This window comes from Lathamus discolor, chromosome 19 (assembly GCF_037157495.1).
Source record: "Lathamus discolor isolate bLatDis1 chromosome 19, bLatDis1.hap1, whole genome shotgun sequence".
NCBI classification, from domain to species: Eukaryota; Metazoa; Chordata; class Aves; order Psittaciformes; family Psittacidae; genus Lathamus; species Lathamus discolor.
The window spans coordinates 6,039,325-6,066,342 of NC_088902.1; the positions used below are offsets into that span (position 1 = coordinate 6,039,325).

The 27,018-nt window shown below is 53.0% G+C and overlaps 1 protein-coding gene across 2 annotated transcripts in view; it reads left to right on the forward strand.

The window, feature by feature from the left end:
- The first annotated feature begins 9,642 nt into the window (after positions 1–9,642).
- SCUBE3 (signal peptide, CUB domain and EGF like domain containing 3) overlaps positions 9,643–27,018 on the forward strand; it is a 37,247-nt gene continuing 19,871 nt past the window's right edge. For both annotated transcript variants that reach the window (XM_065698480.1, XM_065698482.1), the window contains exons 1-5: positions 9,643–9,994; positions 18,905–19,027; positions 19,973–20,098; positions 23,240–23,374; positions 25,769–25,894. In XM_065698480.1, coding sequence (XP_065554552.1) covers positions 9,892–9,994; positions 18,905–19,027; positions 19,973–20,098; positions 23,240–23,374; positions 25,769–25,894 — 613 coding nt within the window. In that variant the 5' untranslated portion in view covers positions 9,643–9,891. The remainder of the gene's footprint in view (positions 9,995–18,904; positions 19,028–19,972; positions 20,099–23,239; positions 23,375–25,768; positions 25,895–27,018) is intronic.

A 27,018-nucleotide genomic window follows, 5' to 3' on the forward strand; every position in this document is an offset into this window, starting at 1 on the left:
GGTGCGTGACCTTTTCCGTGAGACATCCTATACACATGAGCTGGCTGTTGCCACCTCAGTCACGACACCCATGTCCAAGCCGTGGGGATTGGCCACTTTGAGCAAACCATCACCCATCCTGCCTAGCCTCTGCGGCCAGCTCCTGATCTTGGGGCATTTCACAGTGATCTCATCATCCATGTACTTAGGGCATGGGTTGGTGCTGGGTAAACTGAGGCTTTAAGAGGTTTGGCTTGTGGTCACACAGGCAGTCTGACTGGAGCCCAGGTGTCGTGGCTGGATGATATGCATGGATCCAGGGAGATGCTCCTTGTGCTTCCAGCCATTTGGACATACCAGGACCCAGAATCAGTTTTGGGCTTCATGTGCTGGCTCTCGATAATCACATTTGCTGACTTCACTTAATTATCTGAGTACTCAGTGGAGAGCTCAGCTCTGGTGACGCTGTGGTATGGGGAGGCCCAAACCACACACAGTGCTCAGGGAGGGATTTTGATCCCTAAAAAAATAACAAGTTCAAAGGTGGGTTTTGGCTTAATGCGGTTTATCTAAATTGCTTGATGTTTGTTAATCTGGATTAACACAAATCTCTTGGAATGGCTGCTTGGGGAAGGGTTTGCTCTGCTGTTGGGAAGAGGACAGGCTTTTCTAGAAGTGAAAGGTTTGACCAGAAAAAGAAACAAGAGCCAGGTCGTGGCTGGTGCTGAGTGTGCGTGAGCCCTGTGAACAGGGCAAGGCTGTTTCTATCCCTGTTGTCCAAGGGGTCCCTCAGCACCCGCATAAACTAATGACTGATCAACTTCCCCTCTGCCAGCAGAGGATTAATCCCCCTCTTCTCTCTGGGGTGATGTGAACCTCTCTTTTGGCTGTTATGCCAAAGTGGTTGGCACAATTAGTGAACGTGAAGGTAAACTGGAGGTCAAGCCCAGATTTGAAGGTGGTGGTGGTTGGTGTGAGCGTGACCCAGAAGCCATGTGATGTGGGTGACGTCCTGGAGAAGCAGGTGATCTCCCCGTCCTTCCCTTCCAAAGGCTGGGATTAGGAGAGATTTTACAGCTGACTGCCCAGCCTCATGTTAAGTTTAGGTTTGCAGCGGTTCAGCCCCACTGGCCCCTTGTCAGAAAGGACTTTGGGGTCTTCTATGGCCATTTTGCATGTTGGCAGGGCAGTTCATGCCTGCCGGGGACCTGACTATAGGAGGAATCACCCCTCTGCCATTTGTAGGGACCTTTTCCCACCTCGAGAACAGGCGGAGAAACACCCAGCGTGGAAATCGGGACTCATGGAAGGGGATCTCAAAGCCCAGCGCTCTGGAGAGGGTTGTCTCATGCTTGTGCATTCACTTGGGATCTTGCCGCACTTTCGTCTCCCACAGAAGGCTTCTTGTGCAGCCTCAGGCTGGTCCTTGCACCTTGGAGCTTGGTTTTTCCCATGCAATGGGGAGAGCAACCTTTTCCATTAGCTGCCTGTGATCAAGGATGCTCAGGTGCCATGAGGAGAGGGCAGACATCCACTGAGTCAGCTCCATGAAGGATCCAGCTCTCGGCAGCCACAAGCAGCATCAGGAAAGCAAAGTGCTTCTGCTGAGCTGAAATGGAAGTTGTAAGTGGGACCTGATTGCTGCCCAAAAGCCAAAGGACTCCCTCCTCCTACTCCTCCCCTGCCCCAGTGCAAACAGCAGATTACCAATTTATTTGACGTGTTGTGGCTGGCTGGTTTCTTCACCCACTCCCCTGATCAGAGGGAATAAATGTTGCAGTGTGCAAGAATGTTCATTTCAGGTGAGGGTAAATATAGAAAGGAAAACCTGCTGAGAGCAAGCCATTTATTTCTGCGTTTGGAAGCCTCTGCTCATAAACAGTCAGTCACAGCCATTTGGAAAATCCCAGCGTGGTTTCCTTGGCCATCCCAGAAGAACATTTACTTTCCTGTAGGTTAAGAAGTTCGTTTTAAATAAAAAAAAAAAAAAAATAATTAAAAAATAATGACATCTCCCAGCTGCCCCTGGGGGTTCGGAGCTTGTTGACACACTGAGGCTGCTCTGTTCTCACGTGAAACTGCTCCAGTGCGGGATCACAGAGATCCTGTAGGGCTTTCCCAGCTGGCAGTGCTGTGGGGGAACCTTGTTTTTTGGGTTCCCCTTGTTTCCCCAGCTTATCATAGAACGCTTTGGGTTGGAAAGGACCTTAAGATCATCCAGTTCCAACCCCTGCCACTGGCAGGGACCCCTTCCACTGGAGCAGCTTGCTCCAAGCCCCTGTGTCCAACCTGGCCTTGAGCACTGCCAGGGATGGGGCAGCCACAGCTTCTCTGGGCACCCTGTGCCAGCGCCTCAGCACCCTCACAGGGAACAGCTTCTGCCTTAGATTTAACCTCAGCTTCCCCTGTTTCAGTTTGAACCCATCATCCTTCGTCCTATCCCTACAGTCCCTGATGAAGATTCCCTCTCCAGCATCCTTGGAGCCCCCTTCAGATACTGGAAAGCTGCTTGTGTCGGGCTTGGGATTTTGTCAGACCTTTCACCCATGTGCAGGGTTAGAACACCCAGATTTTGGGGGTTCTCGTGGTGAGGATGCAGTGTGGTACTTGTAGGGATCTCAAGAGCCCTGTGCTCAGGAGGCTGGGGCAAAGGGATGATCCTGTCACACTGAGCTCGTGCTGTACCAGAAAACATCTGAGGGTTTTGGGAGAGTGTGCCAAAGACAAGCGGAGAGTGTGGACTGCAGGAACATCCATCAAACAAGCCAACAGCCAGGGTAAGCCTGTGCTATGCTGCTGCAGCATGGGAGAGACACTCCAAAATGGCATCATAGGAGGGGGTTGAGGAAGGTCTTACCCAGGCCCTGCATCCTTCCTCTATCCTGAAAGCAGCACTGAGGAAAACCTTGTGGGGAGAGCAGCCAGCTTGAATTGGACGGCTGCCCCACGATTGCTCTCCATGGCTGGCACCGGCCAAGCAGGAGCCAGCTCCCAGCTCTGAAGTTTCCTGCAGTCAATAAGGGTCTCTCCGCGTTTTCCACAGGCTCTGGATTTGGCTCAGGTTTGCCTTGGTTTCCAAAGGCAAGAGGCAGTTAAGTCTCTTGGAAGAATGAATTAATTAGCAAATGCCTTTGGTCAGGTCAGTGCCCTCAAGTAAAAGCATGTTTCATGCTTTAAAGCAGAGCCTCTGAATCCAGGTAAGCTTTAAAAAGCTTGTATTACCCTCAGTATTTTAAGAGCTTCACATACATCATCCTGGAGGAACCCTTTCTAAAAAAAAAAAAAAGGAGGAAAAAAGCCTCCCCCAAGCGTGGTGTTGACTCTAAGGTAGCATTTGTATAAGCAACATAATATTGACGCAGTTGGCTGAGGTCTGGCTGGGGCTGTTGGAAATAAACTGCTGCCTTGTTAAATTGTCACTGGAAATGCAAGTGGGAAAAGGACTCACATCTTACACATAAAATGCTGCTTTACTACAGGAGGAAAAAACTCAGGAATTAATAGGTCTCCTTCTGCTCGAGGGTGTTGGATTTAACCCCAAGTAAGATTCATAAACTATTTTAAGGAGAGAAGTGCTACTTTTAAACACTTGCGTCTGGGTCCTGGAGTTAACGTGGTGTCACTGGTGCTGAGTTAACCCTAAAGTTCTCCTGTGCTGGCCCCGGGATCATGCAGGCACAGATAGTGCTCTTGTGGAATATACAGACACATCAGCACCTGGTAAGTGTGTGTGAGTTTGGTTTTGATGAGTATTAAGTACAATGTGTTCCAACAGCTTGTGTCAGAAATGTTTCAGGCCTCACATTCTTCAGCTTTGAAAAAGCTCTTCCCTGTGAGGATGCTGAGGCGCTGGCACAGGGTGCCCAGAGGAGCTGTGGCTGCCCCATCCCTGGCAGTGCTCAAGTCCAGGTTGGACAGGGTTGGAGTATCCTGGTCTCATGTGAGTTGTTCCTGCCTGTGGCAGGGGGGTGGAAATAGGTGATCTTAGGGTCCTTTCCAACACAAACTATTCTATGATTCAACCTGAACCCTGAGCTTGATTTTGTGTGTAGGACATGAAATGCATTTAAAACAAAACAGGTGCTCCAAAGCTGTGCCTGGGCTGAACATGAAGCAGACACTGTTGCTGAATCCATCTGGAGGGTGATCCAGTGCACCCCAAAAGACTCCTTTTGATTTCAGTAGCTGTAAGAGCTATTATCAGGCTATCTTCAGTGGGAAATGTGATTAACAGAGCTTTAACGAGCGATCTATCACTTTCCTTTCTACCCAAAGCCCCTTCCTTCTCCACCCACATCCTGATGATGTGCCAGTTGACATACATGTGCTCATGGAAAAGGAGGATGAGATAAAAGCCATATGGAGCATGGAGCAAGTCAGTGGCATGGGGTCCAACTCACCAGTGTAATTATACATGCTCCAGTATGATTTCCCAGTAATTATTCTGGAATAAACCCCTGCCTATTTCTGTAAGAGCTTATGTCACTTGGAAAGCTGTTATAAATTCAGCTGGAAAAAGGGACCCTTATTCTGGGATAAGTGTGGTTAGTGGTTAGCTGGGAATAGGGCTATTCCTGGTGCTGCCATCGACCTTCCTGGTGACGCTGGTTAGGTCACCTCACCTCAGTGTGTGTCACCTTCTGCTGCAGACTGGGAATTACAAACAAGTGCACTTTGGGAAGCTCCGTGACACTGGAAAAAAGGTGTCAGAGGGTGACAGGCAGACATTTAGTGGGACCTGGGGCTTTTTTATCCACATTGGAGGCATCTTGATAAAATTGGGCTTTGGGGGAAATGAAGGATGAAGCCAGGAGCTGGTGATGGGGACTGGTGGCATCAGTTAAGTCCAGGCTGTTGGTGTGTTACAGAGAATACTGTTTTCCTCCGTTTTTAAAATAGTCTATTTTGTTCTGAGTTCTAGACCACAGCCTCACTAGGGCATCAAAATGTCTCTGCTGTTGTCTTCTTGTGCCAGCTCCTTCTAGTGTGCAGTGTCAGGATACGGTACCAGCACCCACCACCCCAGCTGCTGGGTGCTCTGGGTGCTGTGAAGAGGTGAGGTCCTGCCTGGGACTGGCAGTGTTGTGCCTCTGTGAACCAGAGAGGAAGGGAAATCTGATTCGCAGCATTGTGGCCTCTTTTTCTTCCAGTATCCTGCCTGATTCACTTGCTGCTTCTGCAAGCCCTCAGGTCTTTTATGGGAGTTTTGCTTTTGCCTGTTGCTTCTCAGCAGCTTTTTGTGCTTAGAAACCTCTTTTGGCTCCAGCATCATGCAAATATATGGTCAGAGATGAAGATGCAGCTCACTCACAGCACAGGGCATTAAATTCATGCTAGAGATGGGGAGGTCTAGTCCCAAAGTTTCCTTTAGTTTGCACAGATAGCACAGGGGGGCTCACAAGCCACAGTTTGTCAGCTTTGCCAAAGCAGGAGCTGCCCATGGAGCAGATGGACCAAGGTGCTGATGGTGAGAGGTGAAGGGAGAGTCTGTCCTGGTGAATTCCCACATGCTCTGTCCCGGCGTGAGCACTGGAACGGGACTCATGCTGCTCCTCCTGGGCTTGAGCCAAGGAAGCAGAGGGGAAAAAGCTCTTTACAGCCCATTAGACCTCCCCAGAGCCGCTCAGCCCCTCTCCTAATAAAAGTGGTGGTGGAAGCCACAGAAACATTACGGCTGGTCTGCAGAAGATGCTGGTCTGCAGAAGATGCCAACCCACCACTCCATGTACCTCCCTAGTGGCTTTGCCAGAGCTGCTGACCCTTCCGGCAGCCCCGGCTGCTGGAATTCCCTCTGGGAACACAATAACACAGGGCCAGTCCCCTGTCTGTCCTGAGCTCCCCCAGCAAAACATACGTGGGAGAGTTCCAAGTGCAAATGTGTGTGTGCTAATGGGAAATGAATTGCCTCTTGCCCCGAAGCTTTGCAGCTTGAGGAAAACAACGCCGGGTCTAGGAATGACCTCATATTGCCTCCCAGGGAATGTTTTGCCAGATGAAGGGGGGAGAAGCAGCATCAGGACTGCACAATGTATGTATCTCTCTCCCTGTGTAAACATCTCTGTAGCTGCAGAAACCTCTTAAACCCCTGAATGGGAGGAGAAGGGCTGCTTTGATCTGTGGATGTGGTTGTTGTTTTCCAAGTGCAGAATCCGTTCTTTTTTTAATTTTCCTTCAAATTAAAAAAATGCCTGTTGTGATCTTTTGCTTTTATTCCTTGGCGAAGGGACGGGAGCAGGGTGCAGTAAATTCTCATTACTCCCCATGTAACCATTTCGGCATGGTTGACAATTCCTCGCTGGCTCTTCAGCGCTGCAGCACAATGGACCGAAACTTCTGGCCCTACATGAAGCCAAAGCAAATGGATTTTGCCCAGAAGTGCACGGCGGGGAGTGGAGGCAGTGGGAAGGAGAGTCCTGTCGCCTCCTTCCCTGCCAGAAACACACATAGAGACACACACGTGTGTGCGCACAAGGCTTGGGATGGAGGGGTTGTCCCAATGCTTTTAAGGGCTCCTGGGAATGGATCCATGCAACCCTGCGGCAGCAGGAGCTGGTGAGGAGCCATCGGGGCTGAAGCACTGGGTTGTCTTGCAGGAGGTTTAAATGTGATTCATGGCTCTCCCTCCAGACTCCCTGTGTGATCTTGGGAATCTCCATCTGCACTCTGGATGTCGCTGTGCTCGGAGGGGAACGTGGCAGCCCTGGGACCTCCATCAGCCCTTCTGCTCAACCAGTCCTCACGCTTTTGGGTTTCCAAACGTCCGCAGCTTGCCCCAGCCCTGCTGCTGTGCCATGGTTCTTCACAACCCTGTTGGAGGAGTGAGACATGGGGTTTGCAACCCCTTTGTTCCCTATGGCGTGAGTGATGCTGCCTTCAGCTGAGGACCTACCTTCAACAGCAAAACCCAGCCCTCAGTGCAAGGCACTGGTTGAACTGGGAGCCTTTGGCTGGAGATCTATCCCCACCGAGGGAGTCTGGGTGTGAGCAAGGAGTTTGCTGTCCCCCTGTGCTGTCATGTGGCTGCCCGGTGTCTCGGCGTTGTGATTACATACGATGCTGTGTATTTAAACTGGTTTATGGATGTTTATACTAATGTGTAACCCTGTAATTTAGAAGCTTGGTTATAAATCAGCATTGCTGAAGGTCTTGTCCCTTGTGCCTCAAGATCAGTTTCCAGATTTAGAAGATAGGTTAGAGGAAAAGAAAAAAAGGAGGACTGTTTAGTTTTCCTCTGGTTATGATGATAAAGGATCATGGGATGGGATGTGTCCCCTGCTCTGAGGTGTGGTGGTTGGGCACAGGGATCCCAAGCAGAGAATTCCCATTTTGACTCATTTTGGCCCATCTTAATGGCCTCAAGGTGCACCAGACGAGGTTTAGGTTGGATATTGGAAACAATTCCTGCCCCAGAGGGTGCTCAGGCATTGGAACAGGCTGCCCAGGGCAGGGCTGCAGGCACCGTCCCTGCAAGGGTTCACACAGCGTGGAGACGAGGCCTCAGTGCCATGGGTTAGGGGTGGCCTTTGCAGTGCTGGGGAAGGGTTGGACTGGATGAGCTGAAAGGAGCCAGGAGCCTCCTCCAGTGGGGTGCTGAGTGGGATAGCACATTCCCACTGGTGGGTCATGATCCTTTCCTGATGCATCCTAACAATGACACCTCCATATTGGTATTTTATATATATAAAAATCTATTACAGCTTTAATAATCATTTCTGCATCTTAGTCCCTTCCCAAGCTGCCCTGGAGCCTGGCTGTGCCAGGAATGGTTGTGCACTACTGTTTTGATTCCCTATCATGTAGCAAGATGTGCTGTGAGTTACTGCACTGGTCGTGTTGGTGCAAGTGCTTTTCCTCTGGATTTCTTACCCAACTGGGCTAGGGCAGAGCCAGTTGTCTCTGTTGAGAAATGCCTTTTAGCTAGGATGGGCTGGAAGCTGCCTTGCCCTGAGCTGCCAGCCCAGTCAGACAAGAGCCCTGCAGGCTCCCCTGGCTCCAGGTTTACCTGCAGCCATCATGCAGATGTGAGTTTGAATGTTGGAGACTTATGTTGGGTGTAATGGGCACATCTGTGCTTCTGTCCTTCAGCCCCTGGAAGGGGTTGGTTCCTGCATGGGTTTAGAGCCCCAATGCTTAGTGTGTGGGACCCACTGGCAGCCAGCAGAGCTTTGTGGGTGCAGGGCTGGGAGGGTCTTACGCTTGGCCTCTGCCTTTGGAAAGACCCAGTGTGCGGATGAGCTCCTGGTTTCCACACGGGATGCTCTCCTGGGCCAGCCATGCTGCATCTGCCCCGTCTGAAGCACACCTGCTCTTGCAAACCCACTACCTCTGGGAAGATCCCATGAAGGCAACCCAAGGGTTAGGCATTTCTGTAGGGAAAGCATAACCAGACCCAGGGACTCCTCAGCATCCTCCTGTCCAGCTGAGGACCCTCCCCTTCTCTCCACAGCAAGATGGCAACCGGTGCCTTGGCTTAGCTGGACACCTTCCATCACTTCCAGCCCCTTTATTGTATCTTTAGGGGTTATTAGGACAAAAGGAGGTATGAAAGGCTACAGCGGCAGCAGGGTGGGCTGGGAGGACCCCATGGGCAGGATGACCACTGGCTCCATGGGACCCCATGTTCCTGAGCAGGTGGAATCACCGTAAACCTTGATCCCGACCACATTCCCAGCACCCAGCCCTATCTCCCGCTGCAATTTCCCAGCTGTGGATGCCTCTCCTGCCTCAGGGAGCAGGAACACCCTGGAAGAGAGATGGTGCCAGCAGCTCCCATTGCAGGGGCAGTTGCAGCGTATGGCAGAGGGTCCCTCTGCACCTCTGGGCTGCCGGCTGCAGGGGGGCAGCCCGGGAAAGGCTCCTCCAAGCAAACAGACACCCCCCGGAATACTCAGGTCTTTTTTCTTCCCCCTTCCACCCTTATTTCCAGCCCCTCCTTCCCCACCCCTCTCTTTTACAAACAGCAGAGCTGCTTTCTGATCCCAAATTCCACCATTGCAGCACCCCAAGATGCTCCCACAGCTGCTGATCCCAGCCAGGTTGTGCCATCTGCAAACTCTGTTTTAGGGGTTTTTCTTATATGTGTGTGTATGTATGTGCGTGTGTGTATTTTTCCTTCCCCTTTTCCACCCATTGCCTTTTCCCATGCCATACACCTCCCCTTGCATGTCCGTCCGTCCGTCCGTCCTTCCCCCCCCCCGCCTTGCCACCACCCCAAGCCCTCGGTGGCCGAGGGGCTGCGAGGTGGGTCTGGGGGTTGCGGGGGGTTTTGCATTGATGCATTGATCGCCCCTGGTCTCCGCCTGACCTCCCTGCTCCCAGGGAAGCAGTCTCCATGGCTACTGGCCCTTCTCCTCCAGAGTAGACTGTAAATTCCTGCAGGCAAAGCCCAGCCTTGGGGGTACGAGGGAGGGGGGAGCCGGGAAGGAGTAAACCAAAGCCAAATAGAAAGAAAGAAAGCCTGGGAGAGAGAGAAAAAAAGGGCGTTGCTTGGATGGGGCTCTCCTTTCCACTCCCCTTTCTCAGGTCCCCAGCACCAGGGTAAGGCGCCTGCTTCCCCCCTCCAGCGCTCCTGCTGCTGCTCTCTTGCAAAACTGGAATTGGCTGGGATTATTTAAGGGGGGAGAAAAAAAAGGAGAGAAGGGATCAGAGCGGCCGCCAGAGAGAGGGCGATAGAGTCCACTTTCCTCCAACTGCCCTGGGTCTCCTTCCCTCACTCTCTCCTCTTTAGCAACACCAAGAGCCCCAAGCTGAACCCAGAGCAGCTTTTTCCATCAGTTCAGCTCCCTTCCCTCCCTCTGTCTCACACACGGCAAGGAGAGAGCCCCTTCCTCCTCCTGATTTCCCTTCGCATGCTCAGCCTCTTGTTTCCTTTAAAGCACTGGAAATCTCCCCCGACTTGCCCCTTACTCCTCCATGCAGACTGGGATTGCAATGGGAGCTTTGCAGCTTGCTGGATTTTCCATCCTTTTCTTTCTCCTGCACTCTGGAAACACGCTGGCGAATAAAGCCAGTCAAGGTAAGAGAAAACCTCCCCAGCTCGAAGGGTTGCTGTTTGATGCGTGCATTAGGACCTCTTTAGATCTGGGGTTTTAGATGCAGGCTGGAGGAATTAGCAGCAATAACAACAAATAGTGGAGGGGGTTTCAAACGGTGCTTGTAGATATTCTTGCTGCTGCCTTGGATTTGGGGTTGCTTTTCTGTAAACTCTTTCAGGAGTTGTGTTTTTTGCACTCTAGGTTTTGGTTCAGACTCTTTCTCTCAAGGCAGGGGGTGCAAAGGCAGAAAATTTGGGTGGGCAAAGAAGTCTGCACCCATCGCAGGGAAAACGCGGCTGTTTGGAGGGGCTTGGGGGGCTTTTCTGGGGTAGGGTGTCCGTGGGATGGGATCACACCCACAGGGCTGCTTTGGGGCTGGGTTGGAGGGAAGGGACCGTGATGTCTTTAACGCCGGGAGGTCGCGTCTGTGGCTCTGTGTGTTGTACCCAAGCAGGGGTTGAATCTCCAGTGCTGTGCTATAGGGGGGTGGGCTGCCGAAAACTCTGGGGGGCTGAACACAGCAAAGCCTGAAAAATACAGGAGCTCTTTCCCGATCTCTGGCAAAAAGAGAGAGGTATGTCCCAGCGTTATCAGCTTCAGGCTTTCTGCTTCACCACTCGTGTAATTGAGCCTTAATTTCTCCTTCCCAGACACACACATGTAGCTTTATGTATGGTCTAAGCTATACCTTAGGTTTTCTATAGCACCTCTATATTTAGCTCGGGGTTTTTTCCCTTACACACGCGCAGGAGTGCGCGCGCACACCCAAACACACACAGCCCTATGTGCATGATCCCCTTGGCTCTCTCGGGGGGGGGGGGGGGGGTGTTCCTCTTAACTCCCCACTATGTATCTGTTGGGTTTTCTTTTCTTTTTTGGTGTTTTTTCCATAGCACTTCACAGTGTATAAGATTTATCAAACCCAGCTTTGGCTCTTGCTATTGTAGTAGCTGCGTGTTTATGCAGACAGCGAGATTAAATAGAGTGTGAATGAAATATAGGAGCACAGGATATGATTAAAGAGCTCTTGTAAGAGTATTTCAGCCTCGTGCATGGTCGCCCTGAGCCCTGTCACCGACAAAGTTAGAAGGAATTTCAAGGCTATTGTCTTATCTGGCTTAAAGTGTTTCTTAAACAATAGGAGACTTTTCAGGAGGGCAGTCTGGGCAAGCACGGGGGACGTGTTCCAGGGCAAAGGTTTGGTAAGAAGGCATCCAGCTTCATGTAAAGCTTTATGATTTAGGCATAGAAAGGAATGCTTAGGTTTCTATCTCTTCCCCCCCCCCCCCCCAATTATCTTGAGTGTATGCATTGCTTTCATTTCTTATCATAATATTTATTTATTAAGGCCTTTTGGTTTCCAGTTCCATTTAAGCCTGAGCCAGAATTGCATTAAAATAGCAAAGTAAAATTCCATCGTGCAGAGACTTGACAGATCCCTTCGGGGAAGGAGAGGGGTGGAGTGGGGGTGGAGAGAGGTGAGCTCAAGCCTGCACCGGGGGGAAGTCACCCGCCGTATGCCCGGGGTGGTGCTGGCTCATCCCAGCCCCTGGAGAAGCCACGGAGCAGAGCTGGGGGGTCCGGACACTGCAGTGGGGGGTTTGTGGTGGAGAATTAATCCCTGGAGCTGCTGCTGTGGGGTTCTGAGGGCTGGAGAGAGAAAGGTGAAGGCTTGTGCCTGTGGGTGTGTGAGGGCTCAGGTCAGGGGTGGATCTGGACCTTTTGGGATGAGGCTGAAGTTGTGGCCCCAGCATCACCCCACACTTTCCCTATAACCCAATATTATCTGGTTTTCTGTGTGTGCAAGTGTTGTGGAGCTCTTCGAAGCCACCCCGTGTGCCTGGGCATGTTTTAGTAGGGTACTTCTGAAAGCATCAGGCATCCCCCCTGCATCTGTGGGGTGATACCCCAAGGATGGGGTACACAGCACCCTCCCACCTCACTGGGTGACTGTCAGGGGCTGGGAATGGCTCCTCTTCCATCAGATGGGTTTGTTTTGCTGTGCTAACATCACACTGTGGGTCAGGCTCGCTGGCTCATTGCTTGCTCTGAATTACCCTGGAAAGTTTAGTCTGTAGGGAAGGAAGGATTTAGCAGAGCCATTCACTGGGCCTGCAGGGTGTCTGCCAGAGGACCTGCCTGTCTGCAGGGTTTATTGGGTCAGTTTAAGGCTAGGAAAGCTTTCAAGAGGAGAACTGGCAGTATAAATCCCAGGAACCCCAGGGAACCCCAATGTGCATTCAGCTGGGATGAAGTCTCCCTGTGGTCCCCCTGCCAAGGTGTCCAAACAGCCCCAGGCTGCTGCTGTACCCACAGCTCCCTGGTCTTTGAACAGATTAATGCCACCCCCGTCCCTTCCTGGTCTCCATCAGTACATCCCACAGCCTGCCAGGCAGGGGAGCCTGTCAGTGGAGCAGTGCCCTTGCCTGTCGTCTGCCAACATCAGTCCCTCCTTGTGCGCTGAGGGTGATGGAGCCTGAGGGCTGGCGAATTTACACCTTCCTCTTGTACCACAGAGTGCCCGGATCCGGCCCTGCCACACTCTTCTGGCAGCACCCCCATAACTGAAGATGCGGTGCAGGATTCACCACTTCTTTCCTGAAACCAAATTGCGGGAATGAGGCTGGGAGAACAGAGCCGGGAGGGAGATGCAGCATCTCCCTGGGCACCCCAGTCTGCAGCCTCTGGCACTTCCACAGCCCAGCCACCCACCCAGTGCAGGGTCCTGAGTGGGACCACGACCCTAGCGCAGTGTGATGGTCACCCGTGATTAGAACCAGACCTTTTTTGGCCAGTGCTGTGGGATGAAGCCCCCATCCAGCACAGGGACTGGCTTTGGCTGGGATGCACCTGCAGAGCCTACACCACCAGATTCCTTTTATATATATATGTATGTATATTTTTTAGGAGTCTAAGTTTTTCCAATGGCAGCAGAGATGCTGTTTGATTCCCCTCCCACCTCCACCGAACTTCCTCCCCTCGGCCTCCGCTCCCCTCCCTCTCATGCATTCACAGTGTGCGACTGTTGTGCCTGTCCCCTCCACCCCTCTGAAATATGAAATGTAAAACTGTAAACATTTCACCATAGAGCAGTTCAAAGGAGAGCTTTGACTGAGGGCGTCCAACATGCCTGTACTGAGATTGAAAAGGGGAAAAGGGGGAGTAGGAAGGAGGGAAGAAGAGGGTGTTTTGTAACTGCCAACGCGAGTATAAATATTCAGACACCCTGAGTCTTGCAGTGGGGATGTATTGCTGACTCCAAGCTGCTCAGGAGGGTTTTCTCTTTTAGTTTTATAGAGACTTTTCCTTTGCCAGATGGTCGCACTGGAGTAATCCTTTTAGGAAAAAACTGTGCGTGAATAACCTTAACCTTCCCTTCCAAAGTTATAAGTCCCCTGAGAAGCTTTAGGAGAAGCTTGGGATGGCAAATAAAGTTTGCTCTGTGTTTCGGTGAGGATGGGCTGGAGATGTGATTGTTGCTCCCAAAGCCAAAACCAAGCACACACATTTTTAAAGGCAAGCTTTGGGCAGCTTGATAAGCCAAATGAACAACAACAGCAACAGCAATTCCCATGGGAGATGAGCACACTGCTGCTGTGGAGCATCAAACCCTCCTCGGAGGAATCAGGGCTGAATTGAGTGACCAGGGTTGGCTCAGGGAGGTGGGATGGGGTGGAAGGAGCATTTCCCACCGCAGGGGATGCTGGTGATGGTTGTGGATCTCAGATCCCTCAGGTTGACCAGGGCTGGTGCAGGTGATGGGGACCTCAACCTGGCTCTGCCCTCACAGCAGTGGGATGCATCAGTGAGGGGAAAAAAGCCACTTTTGAGGCACTGGGAGCTTTGAGGAAGCAAAACCTGGGGCAAGGGGTACAGAGCAGGGTCTGGGTATGGGCCAGTGGGGTCGCCAGGATGTGAACCCCCTCAGGTCCTTACTCTGACCTGTGGTTCCCCATCCTTCATGTGTGCTCCATCCACAGGGCCAAGTACTGTGGCTGCATCCACCAGGTCCCACCTGCTTTTAGGCATGGAGCACTGGGCTCCAGCAGTGGGCCTGGTGAGGTGCAGATATCCCTCTACCAGGGACCATGGGCACCACATCCCTGCACCAACCATCACTGAACACCCGAGTTAGATCTTGAGTTCAGATGATGCATATTCGGCCAATTTACACAAAGCCATCCCACGGAGAATCTTCCTCTCCTCTGTCCAGCCTGCAGCTCCCATTCCTTTCCCAGTGGGATACCACTGCCCATGGCCGTGCCCTGTGCCCGTCGCACTGCAGCACAGCGCAAGTCACCCTCGTGAGCTCCCCAGGCAAACAAATGCTTAATAAACTGCACCACAGTGTCTGAGGTGGTTATTAATACCCTGGTAAAAAGAGCTACTGAAGTTATAAAGCTTTAATTTGGCATTAAGGCCGAGTGGAAACTCCACGTGCCTGCCAACAGCTACACACACATCCCTATACAGGCAGGCTGTTAATATATATGCCGATATAAAAATAAAGAATAAAATTAAGTTGAAAGAAAGAGCTGAAGTGCTTGCAGAAGAGGGCAAAAAGGACAGTGGATTGGTTTGTTTAGGGGGTTTCAGGTGAGTTTTTGCTACCCTGTCTTGGCCTCCTTCTCAAATTTATTTGGACTTTCAGCCTATGGATAAAACCCCATCTTTTATTATTATTTTTCTTGTTTTAAACAAAATAAGGAAGTGAGGAAAGAGCTTCAATCCAGGCTCTAAAAATATATGAGCTGTTGCTTTATGGCGCACATCTCCGGCGGCGCGACGCCATAGGGATGGGCACAAATGTGGGACCTGGGTGCCCATGGGCTCCAGCACCACCAGCCTCAGTCAAAGCCCTTCTCTTCCCCCATGAGTGCACTCCGGTCCCAGGGGGCTGATGGTCCCCCCACTTTTGGCACGCTCAAAATGGCAGTGGCGTTGAAACCGTCTGCCTCCAGTGCCTTTGAAATGGAGAATAAAGCTGCAGCTGGAGCGGAACGGGGCCCAACAGCCAGTGCTGGAAAATCCCACCCACAACGGAAGAAAAAACATTGCCCGAGGCACAGGGTGAGCATGGAGCCTCCTGCCCTGCATCTCAAACTCCCCAGCACAGTGGGGCAAGGATGCTCCTGCTCTCTGAGGAGTCCCAGTTCACCCTAGAGCGTGGGAGCGGGGACCACTGGACATGGGTCAGACCTTGGGTCTCCACCAGGATGTGAGGTCTTCATCAATGTTCAATATCCCACCCAGAGCAAAGTCCCCCAGTTCTGGGGATTTCATAGAATCCAACTGGTTTGTGTTGGAAGGGACCTTAAAGCTCCTCCAGCTCCAACCCCTGCCACGGGCAGGGACCCCTTCCACTGGAGCAGCTTGCTCCAAGCCCCTGTGTCCAACCTGGCCTTGAGCCCTGCCAGGGATGGAGCATCTATTTGAGGCATGATGTATCTGTCTCGTTGCCAGCTCTGGGCTTGTTTCAGGCAACTTGGGTGATAAAGGGTTTCTGGTTGTTCATCCAAGCAGGGCAGGTGAGGGATGCAGGTCTGCAACCTGGCTGGTTTCCCCCCAAAAGCCCACGTGGGTTTGGAACCTGGACTTTAGAAGGTCTCCCCAAGCAGTGGGATGAGCAGGGTGCACCCCAGTGAGGAGTTCGCAAGAACAAATAGAGATGGGAACATCAGTAAGGATGTGGTGAGGCACTGGAACAGGCTGCCCAAAGAAGTGGTAAATGCTTCATCCCTGGCAGAGTTTAAGGCCAGGTTGGACAGAGCCTTGGGCAACATGGTCTAAGGTATCCCTGCCCATGGCAGGGGGTTGGAACTGAATGATCTTAAGGTCCTTTCCAACCCAAACCATTCTGAGGTTAGATCATTTTATGATTTATTTTGTTAAATCTTCTCTTTGCTTGGTTTGAATATGAAATCCCTGGAGCACCTGCAGCAGCACAGGTGATGGCTTTTTTCTGGATGGATTATATTCTCCCGTGGGAAAAGCAGGTTGTCCCAACAGCCGAGCTGCCCTTTTGTGGGAAAACACTGGTTACATTGACAAAAAAAACCCCCAAAAAACCAAAAATACAGTTTTTCAGAGGTTTTCTTTTTTTCTTTTTTAATTCACTCCATCCTTTCGGAAGGATACTTCTGAGGAGCCAAAACTTCAGCCTTCTGACATTAGCATCTTTGCCAATCTTAGGATGGCTCCTGGGGTCCCAAGGAGGGTATTTATTCACTCTTCCCACACACTCACACACACTTTTTTCCCAATTTTTCTCCTTTTTTTTATGATCCCATAACCTTTCAGAATGTCTCCAGCTTTGGAAAAATTACAGAGTGGCAAATTTATAATGTTTTCTTCTGTACTTCTGTGTAATCTTTCCAAAGTTAGAGACATTTTGAAGTTACAGAATGGAAAAGAAAAAGATAGAAAAGACCAATAATACACATGTGCGAGGGGGAAAGACGTGACGCTGTTTTCAGTGCTGCACAGACCTCATCCATTGCCTTGAGTTTGAGGGAGCAGGAGGAAAAAGAAATAGAAAATACCCCCTACCCCCCCAAAGCGAGGTTTCTGGCCGAAGGGTGGGAAAACATCAGTGATGTGATAGTTGATGGATGCTTCTTGGTTTTGGGTGTTTTTAGCAGAAGGAGATGGAGTTGATGGTTGGTCTGTACTGTTTGGGTGCTGGAACCCACCTGGATGTCAGGGTGAGTGCTTAGGGTGCTGGGACCCAGCAATTCTCCCCTTGGGACCATCAACTGGAAGCATCATGGTGTGATTTATAACCTGGTAGGGGAAGAGCTGAGGGAGTGCTCTGAGTCCTTAGGGTCAGGACCAGGATCGGCAAATGCAGTAGATCTTTGGTTCAGGGTTGCCGATGTTCCTGTGGAGTCCTTTCACTTATTGCTGCTTGTGGAGAGGTGAGCACTCAACATCCCACTCGCATCCCCCTGCCCTAGTGCTGCATCCTCCCACCACCCACCCGGGAGTCCCGGTGAGGGATGTGGGAGCTGGAGGTGAAGTCACTGGAGGTGGTGATGCCAAACAGCACTAACAGGTGATGGAAGTGCTGCTTCTTGTGGCAAAAGGCCCTTTTGAGCCTGAAAACATGGTTGGGAAGGAGCAAGCTCTGCTCCCTGTGGCTTTTGCAGGGTTTTATCCACCAGTGATTATTTGCACATGCTTTTTGGTCTGGAGGATGGGGCCTTTGCAGGTGGGTTAGGAGCGCAGTGGCGCAGCCTTGCCATGGGGTTTGCAGCCAAATGTGAAGTTTGGCTGGGGAGGAACCAAACCTGCACCATGCTCAGCACCCCAGAGGGAGAACAGCCCCTCCCAAGACCCACAGGACCCCTGTGCAGGACTGTGAGCCTCTCCCCAGGGATGCTGTTGGGTGCTGGGGTGGTCACAGCACAGCGGGTGCTGGGAGCAGGGTGCTGGTCCCCTGTGCAAGCCCTCCATCCTTCCCACCGCAGTGGGTCAAGCTCCAGGCAGTGATGAATGGCCCCAGGGAGGCCGTGGTGGCCGCGGGCCATGGCTAATGTCAAATAACAAATATGAATGTGGGCTGTAAATATTTATACAATGTGCAGGCACGTGCCGCCTCCCCGGTGCAGAGGCAAAGCTCTCCTGCCCCGCCGCCTGACTCACAGCTCCCGGCAAAAAGCCTCCAGGATGGCTGGGATAAGGCTCAGGACGATGCTCCCGTGGCCGTGGCCCCCATCCTGGCAGGGCTGCCTGCCCATCCGCGGCTTGCAGGGATGTTTGGTGTTCTTGGAGCAGCTTTCTAAAGGCAGCTGAGAGCTTCTCAGCCGCGGGTTTTTCTTTCTGGGATACAGGGAACTGGAGGGCCCCACGGATCCCCCTTCCCTGGTGAGATCCTCCCCATCCCAGTGGGAGGTGGTGGAGGTGAATATCCCCAGGAGCAGAACTGACGCTCCCATGTGCTGGTGGAGTCAGAGCATGGAGCTCAGGGAGCCCTGCCCGCGCCCGAAGGGCTGTGGGTGATGCTCAGCAAGCACCTCCCCTGCCAGGGGCACTCAGCTGCATTGCACCCTGGCAGGCATTGGCAGCCAGAGAGGGGATGTGCCCGCACCAGAGCACCACACCTCCCTTACTGCCTGTGAGGGAAGGCAGAGAGCAGCCAGGTGAGCAGCCTCTGGATCATAAACCTCTGTTCCACGTGCTCAAGGCTCCTCTGTTTCCCAAATACCATTAAAACGTCCACTCCCACAGCCTCCTGCCATGGCAAACCCTTGGGCATCACCACTTGAGGCCATCACTGGTGCACAGTGCTCCACATGTCATGCTCTGGGTACCAGGGTGCTGCATCCTGGATAAGTGGGTTGAGGGGCAAAAGGGGGATGGGGAAGACACAGATTTTGGCTGCGTCCCCAAGGAAACTTTGCTGTTTTCACAGTTCTCCCTCCTGCTTCCCATTCCCAGCTCCCAGGTTTATTTAGCGTGGTTCCTGCTAATTCCTGCACATTCTTCTGCGCCTAAGAATAGAAAGTGATGATTATTTGGGTGACTGGTCAGCTCAGGAAATGGCTAATAGGAGACAGAGACTTTCACCTCTCCCTGGGCTGGCTCCAGCCCGGACTCTGGGCTCCTGAGCAGTGTGAGAGGGTCGGGGAGTTTCAGGGTGGTTTGTATGAGAGTGGGGATATAGGCTCATGAGTGGACCTAGTGATGCACCATGTCCCACAGTGAGCCCTTCACCCGTTGTGTCAGGGCTGGGTGTACTGCACTGCTCCCTCAAGGCTTTCTGGGTCATGGGCTGGTCGAGGGGCTGAAGCGCTGCTTGGTTTCATCACCTCAAGCAGTGGCTCCAGTGGGGCAATGGGGTAGAGCCCTCCCCAGCTCTCCCCATCTCTTCCCTGCCTCTCCCCTTGCAGATGTCGATGAGTGCGTGGAGGGCACTGACAACTGCCACATCGATGCCATCTGCCAGAACACCCCGAAGTCCTACAAGTGTATCTGCAAATCTGGCTACACCGGCGACGGGAAGCACTGCAAAGGTAGGGGCACATCACCACCAACAGAGCCACTTGTCCAACAATTGACAGCCCCGGCAGGTCAGATGGCAGTGGCTCTTCAGCAGTGTCCCTGCCCTTGCAGAAAGCTGGTTCACCACAGCACACTGCAGATGTTTTAGTCCCCTTTTCTGCTCTAAACTCCTGGCCTATTGACACCACAGTGCCTGGGGACAGAGAGGAGCATGACTGGCCTTGCCGGTGGCAGTGACAGCCACCATGCACCTTCTGTGCTGTCCCAGCATTTCCAAGAGTGGGGCTGCCCAGTCCCTGGGAGATCACCTGAGGCTTGTTTTATACAAAGCTGCCTGCTTTTAGCTGCAGAGTTTCCAACCCAGAGGCTGCAGAACTGGCCTAGCAGCTAAAATAATATAAATATAATAATAATATATAAATAATAATATAAAATAATATATGGAGATATAGATGATACAGATATGGATGTAGATGTACATATATGCAGCCAAGTTGGACACAGAATGAAAACGGGCTCTGTGGAGGAGCAGCAGCAGAAAAGCAGGAGTGGCACAGGGGGAGAATTCCCAGCTCTGCTCAGAGTGGGTCCAGGGTCAGGATGGACTGAGTACAAATAGCAAAGGGATTAAAGCACGCTCCAGGCACAGCAGGGCTTCGCCATGGAGGCATCCTGCTCTGCCCACCAGCGTGGGAAATCCCATGGGATTCCCAGTGCACTGTGCTGTGCCAAGGCTTTAAGGTTAGCTGGGAGTCCAGGGTGCGCCAGGGTCGGTTTTGCAGGGTGCGGAGGGATGCTGTAGGTGATAACAGAGCTGGGCACCTGCTTGAATAAGCAGAGACCTTAGGATACATCAGCTGGGTGCAAACCCGCTGGAAATGGGGCTCAGCACCCACGCAGAGGGTTGGCCATCCCTTTGGGCAGCCCTGCAGCTCTCCTGCCTCCTCTCTCTGCAGACGTTGATGAGTGTGAGCGGGAGGATAATGCAGGCTGTGTCCACGAGTGCGTGAACATCCCTGGGAACTACCGCTGTACCTGCTACGACGGCTTCCGCCTGGCACATGACGGACACAACTGCTTAGGTGAGGCCCCAGCATGCTGGTGGGATGCTGGCATGTCACAGCCACTCGGCAGCCCTGGTACCTTGGGACCAGCCTGCTGGCTTGCTTTGCTGTGCACCTTCTCAGCTCTAAGCCCCTGAGACCAGTTTCAGAGCCAGGGGACCATAGTGGCACTTGCAGGGTGCCAGCAGCAAACATGTCCCATGCCATGACGGCTCGCTGGGGACAGGATTGCTCCCCATTGCACAGGGCTGATGCTGAGGGATGATGCTCCATGCTGGGAGAAAAACTTGCTCCATGAGTTCATCCGTAGACTGGTGGAGTTTGGGGTAAGGCAAGACTGGGAAGGCTGGGTTTGGGGATGCTGCGTGTGAGCCACAGCCTCCCCACAGCTGCATCCTGCTGTGGTGAGTGGCCGTGCCGGCAGTTCTGCTGTGCTGCCCAGGGCAGGACCAGCCTGTGGGGCTCACCCGGGCCCTGCCACTTGTGCTTGAGGTCAGCCCTGCACCTGCCAAAATAGATGAGTTAATAGCAAAGCCAGTGGTGATGGGAACCAGCGAAGAGACTGGGTAAATAATCCCTGGGCCAAGACAAACCCGGCATCTGCCTACGGAGCAGCCGTGCATCCTCCCCACCGCTTCCCACTGCCCCAAACTCCATCCGGCCACAGCGGAGCCAAAGCTCCCGGCAGAGCCCTAGGGCTGGCCGGGCTTCCCGCAGCCCTGTGCCCGCTTCCTCCCCCAGCACCCACGGGTGGAATTGCTGGAGCACGGATCCACCCACCCGCCCTCTACCTGGAGCTCTCATGCTAGTCCCTAATGCGTGTCTGCAGAGGGGTCATTAATGAGCTCATCACTGGCAGGAGGAGGAGGGGAAGGGATTATGGACACATACGCTTTGCATTAACCACCATCACCAGGATCTTTGCAGCCTCCTTGGGGAGGGGGGAGATTTACACAGCTGGGAGGAGGCGGCTCTGCCTTCCTCTCCCCGGGGAGGATGAGCCTGAGGAGAAGAAAGGAAAGCCGGGCTCGGCGAGCCGCGCAAGTCATGTGTTTACAGAGTTGGGTGGGAGGGGATGGAGGTGGCTGAGGAGCAGCTGGGGCAAGGGAGGACCTGAGGGGCAGCCCCAGCTCCCCCCGTTGAGCCTTTCCTCAGCTCATCCCAGCATCTCGGATGTGTTGCTTTCCTGTAGGGATGGGCAGGTTTATCCCAGCATTTCTGTGTTGCTTTGCCATAGGGATGGGGCTGGTTTATCCCCTGGATCCCATTTTACAGGTGAGGATGTTGACACCCTCCATGCTCCAGCTTGGTTTGCTCAGCAGCCACTCTTGGGGGGCATCGGGGATGAACCCCAGTGGGCTTCTCCATCCTCCTGAAGCAACTCTACTTAGCAAAAAAGAAGAGAAGCAGAGCACAGCAGAGGGTCACAACCAGGCTTTGCTGGTGCTGAGAGCAGTGGCTGAGCAGGAGATGGGTCAGAGAGGGTCAGGGCATGCCCGTAGGCTTCCCCATCACCCATCCCAGGCAACTTTTTGAACCAGAACAGGAACTGGAGCCCCTGTCCTGACACAGGCCCTGCTGGCTTCTGCCCATCTCTGTTGCATTTAATAAAACAGGTATTAGAGCAGTGGAGTCTTGTTCCAGCCGTTGGGTTTGAGCGACTGCCTTCTCATTTTTGTGCAGAGCTTGAGGGAGAAGTCGCAAGACCTTAAGCCCTTGTTATAAGCGGGGGGATTTGAGGAGAGTTATTGGCATCTGCAGCACATAGCTTGGCTGGAACGAGCCTCAGAGGAAGCTGCAGGCCTCCTGCCATCACAGAGGACATCCCTTTTGTGTCTGGCTGCAGCCTGGCTGTCAGCCCTAGCCTGCCCTGTGGGCACCCTGGGTGTGCGATAATGTTTTCAACACCTTTCCAAGGCAGTGGCTTCGTGGGCTGCTCCTGAGCTTTGCTCCCATGGCAGTTTCCAGCTGTAGCCCTGCTTGGATTTCTGACCATCCCCCAGGGTTGCAGCATCTCCCTGGGCTTGTCTGGGGCAGGGGGCACAGTGCAAGGCACTCACACTGCTTGGACAACCATCCATCCATCCATCCATCCATCCATCCATCATCCATCCATCCATCCATCCATCCATCCATCCATCCATCCATCCATCTTTTTGCTCCAAAGCAAGGGGTTTTAGTGCCTGCTGTGCTGCTCAGGGAGGAGGGCAGTGCTGGGGGCCCGGGGGGATCCCCCTCAGCATGGTCCATCACTGAGTGTTTCCAGCCACCAGCGCTGGCAGGACTCAGCTTTCCCTGGCTCTGCAACACTAAAGTTCATGGGAGGTTTTCTTTGGCACGGGACCTCCCACTCCCCGTGCTGACACCATCACCCAGCTCTGGGACTATGGGTGGAAGGGGCAGGGGTCTAATTCTCTGTCCAAGTCCTGGTTGCTCTGGCATCTTGGGGCACTGGTGAGTTCAGCTTGGACCACTGTCCCTAGAAACCATTTGGAGACAGTAAAGGGAATTGCTCTTCATTTGGGGTTGGAACTAGATGATCTTAAGGTCCTTTCCAACCGTACCCATTCTATGAAACAAGGGATTTGCAGGGATGGAGCAGGAGCAACCTGGGGCAAGGGCATTGCCACTGCCACGGGTGCACAACTCAAGCCCCTTTCAGCCTTGGCTCATTAAACTGAAACAGGCATGAGGGCAGCAGAGCTGCTGGGGGTTTGAGCCTCCTTACAAATAATTATCTCGGCTCTGGGCTAAGGTTTCCCAGCGCTCCCTAATGAAGTGCAGGCATCCCCAGCCAGCAACGGGCTCGGAAGGGCTAGGAGCAGGGGGTGGCTGCCATCAGTATCCCATCCGAGCATGCTGGGTGCTTTGGGGGTCATGGGAAAAGAAAATTCCCTTTCTCTGTGGTTTTGGGTTCCCTTCTGTCAGACAAGGCTGGACCTTTTTTGCCTGTTAGCTGAGGAAGCTGCATGGCCTCTGCAGCCCATCCCATGGGGTGCTTTGCCTTCATTCCCTGAAGTCCTAAAGCATCTCCCTTTCTTCTAGCTAGGGGATCATGGATGTAAGGCAGAGATAATGTGCAAATCTGTCACACCCAGTTCCCCATCCCCTCTGTGTGCCATGGATCCATGCTCACCTCCTGCCATGTCCCCTTTGCAGACCTGGATGAGTGCTCAGAGGGCAACGGCGGCTGCCAGCAGACCTGTGTCAACATGATGGGCAGCTACGAGTGCTTCTGCCGGGAGGGCTTCTTCCTCAGTGACAACCAGCACACCTGCATCCAGCGCCCCGAAGGTTAGTGCATGGCCTTTCCCTCCAGCCCCTGCAGTAATGGACAGATCTGCCACCTCTGGCCACCCCTGCACTGCCTGGCTATGGGTTTGGGTTTGGGTTTGGGTTTGGGTTTGGGTGCTGGTTCATGACCCTTCTTGGTGTTGCAAATTTGAAAATAAATTTATTATGAGCATGTTGCTGTGGGGCTCATGAACATCTCCAAGAAAACCCTCTCAGGCCCCTTAGTCAAGCTCAGTAATACCAGACAGAGGAAGCCGATCCTATATCTAGAGTGTTTTGTTAAATAAAAGGTACTGGAGACCCTCAAACCCCCCTGTGAGACTCATCTTCTCCTGCCAGGTCTTGTGCAGCACCAAGCCCTTTGTCTTGATATCAGTTCTAAATTGCTGCCATCTGGAGCAATCTCGTAGCCGAAATAGGAGGAAATAAGAGATTTTTGCATCTCCACTGTTTTTTATCTCTGCTGTTCGGCAAAGCCAGCTGAGTTTTGCTTTCCTCCTTCCCCCTTCCCAGCTGTGTCAGTTGCTCCAGCTCCCCTGGGAATCTTGCCCAGCCTGGAACAGCTCAACCATGGTGGCATCTCCTACATCCCTATTCCCTGTGTGTCCAGGAGGGATGAGTTGCTTGCTCCTTCCTCTCCATGACGCAGTGGGTGGCCCTTGCTGGGGACAGGGATGCAGGTGCTGGTGTTTGAGCTGCAGAGTGGTGTTGTCCTGGGGAGGTCTGTGTTGCTTCTGCACCCCGAGGTTGATCTTGTAGCTGCTGCGTGGTCCTCGAGCTTGGGCTCAGGAGGGTGAGGGGTGAGAGGATTGCAGCTGGTCCCTGGGATGTGAGCCTGGAAAAGGCAGAAAGCTGAGGACAATCTGGGGTCTGATATTAAAGCCTGTTCTGACTTTACTCTTGGCTTTTGGGCACCGCCAAGGCAGAAGCATTCAGTATTAGAGAGCTAAACCTCAATGTTATGGCTGCTTCCTTCCTTCTGGGGTCCTTGCCAGCTCCTTGTTTCTCTCCTCTACCCTGGCAGGAGGCTTTCCTTTCCCTCTGCTCTTTCTCCTTTTCTGATTCTGCTCTTGCTTTTCTCTCTCCCCCCTGATGCACAGGGGATGAAACACTGCTGGGTGAGAGACCTGGGTGATAGATCCCAGAACCCCACTCCTGCAGCACTGCCACCCTCTCCCTTGCACCAGCTGGTCCCTCCCAGTAAGGAGAGGCCAAGGGCTGGGGCTCACTGGGTATTGGTGCCTCTAAACCCTGTTGTGCTCAGCCCAACGGCAGTGGAGTCACCAAAAGCAAAAGGTGCAAGCACCTTGTGCTGGTGCAAGAGCAGATGATGGTGTTGCAGGGAAAGGAATGATTAAAGGGGTGCATCCCTTCCCAGGCAGTGGCTTTAGGCACTGAGGAATCGCTGTGTCCTGGTGTCCTGCGGCGCAGGAGGATGCTGGGCACGGGTGGAATCGCCTAAGGAGTTGTAGGAAAACAGCGTGCGGCCACCCCGGCCTGGAGGGGAGCCAGGGCACACAGGCTCCAGAGCCTGCGTCCCTGCCGGGATGCGCTGAGGGAGCTCTGCAGACCGCTATTGGGATGTGGCTTCTCTGGAAGCTCCAGGGGGCAAACGGTGCGGCAGGGCAGGGTCAGCCTCGGAGGCCCCTGTGTCTGCTGTGGTACAGGGACGTGATGGAGATGCTGCCACATGGTGAAGAGCAACAATAAAAAAGAATGAGAGGAAAAAGCTGGTTGGAGGAGAGGCTGAGAGCATTTGGCTGTCTCTGGCATCCCTGGGGCATAGCATGGGTCTCTGGGGCAAGGCTGGGTGGAGACAAGCGACTCGAAGCAGCATCCTAGCCCCAGGGTATCCTGGAGGATGCCAGGGGGGATGGACTGAGGCTCCCCACAGGGTGGGGGTTCCCAGCCCCAGAGTGGAGGCCAGGGAAGGGAGGGCTGGTGTGTTGGAGGCAGGAGGCTCTAATGACAGAGGGCTCCCGGCCACTGCACTTAGAGATGATCGTCCTGTCCTGAAGCTAGGTGGGATCTGTGGGGCAGGTGATGGGGAGCAACCTGGGACACCCACAGGCTCCAGCCTCTGGTTTTTAACCATTCGAGTGCATGCTTGGTGCATCCTCCTTCAAGGAGATGTGGGAACGGGGTCTTGCCCGAGGTGGTAGGAGGGAATCAAAGGTTGAAAGCTGGGTAGCTTTGTCCACCTTCCCAAGCAGCTCTGTGCCAGGAGGTGCTGCCCTTTGAGACACCTTCTTCAAGGCAAGAGCCCATTAAGGTTCTTACTGCAAGGTTTTCCTCCATCTCCCCCTCCCCATTCCACCCCAGACATCCCTCTGCCACCACAGACCAGTACCAGCAAGCTTCTGGAGCTTTTGTTTGCTTCCTTCTCTCTTTTAGAAGGAATGAACTGCATGAACAAGAACCACGGCTGTGCCCACATCTGCCGGGAGACCCCCAAAGGGGGCATCGCCTGCGAGTGCCGCCCCGGCTTCGAGCTCACCAAGAACCAGCGTGACTGCAAACGTAAGGAGCACTCCAGGGATGGGGATACAGTTTCCTGGGAACTCCTAACCTTGTCTCCATGATACAGACACCTCCTGGCCTTGCTGCAAAGTCCTGACCCCCTGGTAGCAATTGGTTTATTGAGTCTGAAGCTCTCTGGGCTTCATTTTCCTCTAGCATGCCCAGCTCTGTCTCTGTTGCTCTTACAGAGGATGCTCTTGGCATCCTCCTCTGCCATGAGACTTTGTGCTCTTAAGCTGACCAGGCTCAAGTGGCACTTAAAGGGGTCCCAGAGGTGTAGCATCCTCTGTCCCTGCCCCAGTGTCTCACTTTCCAAAGAGGAGATGAACAGGGAGAATGCCATTGGCACAGGATGAGCACAGGAATTCTTTCCCTGGGGGTCATGGTGTTCTGAACCCGTCTCATCTCCTGCCAGTATCTCACTGGCATTGCCAGGGTTATTAAATAGAGATGAATGTGTTTATCCAGTTATTTTTGTTTCTCCATTTGTTGTATGCAGCAAATATGTAAAATGAGATGGAGTTTTAATCCTATGAGCCTGTTTTCCCTCCATGGTAAATGAACAGTATGCCTTGCCTCTTGGGAAGGGCTGAGAGGGATTCCCAGGAGCACCTGAGTCATTCCGGAGCTCAGGAAAGTCCCACCCTTCCCTTGTAACATCAGATTCCAGGGGCAGCCAGCCCACAGGTCCCCTTTGCTCAGGCTCCACCAGTGGCATTTAGAAAATAAGCAAAGAGAAGACGCAAGAAACTTAGATCTAAGGCAGAAGCTGTTCCCTGTGAGGGTGCTGAGGCGCTGGCACAGGGTGCCCAGAGAAGCTGTGGCTGCCCCATCCCTGGCAGTGCTCAAGGCCAGGTTGGACACAGGGGCTTGGAGCAAGCTGCTCCAGTGGAAGGAGTCCCTGCCTGTGGCAGGGGGATGGAACTGAATGACCTTAATGTCCTTTCCAACCATTACCATTCTATGATTCTATAAACCACACCACAGTTTTCATCTACCAAGATCCCGCAGGGAAGGTCAAAGGGCTTTAGAAATTATCCAGGAGGATATGGATGAGGTTTCTCCAAACTGGCTTTGTGCTACTCCTTGAGGATGCTGGGTGGGGAAGAAAAGGGCTGGGGACC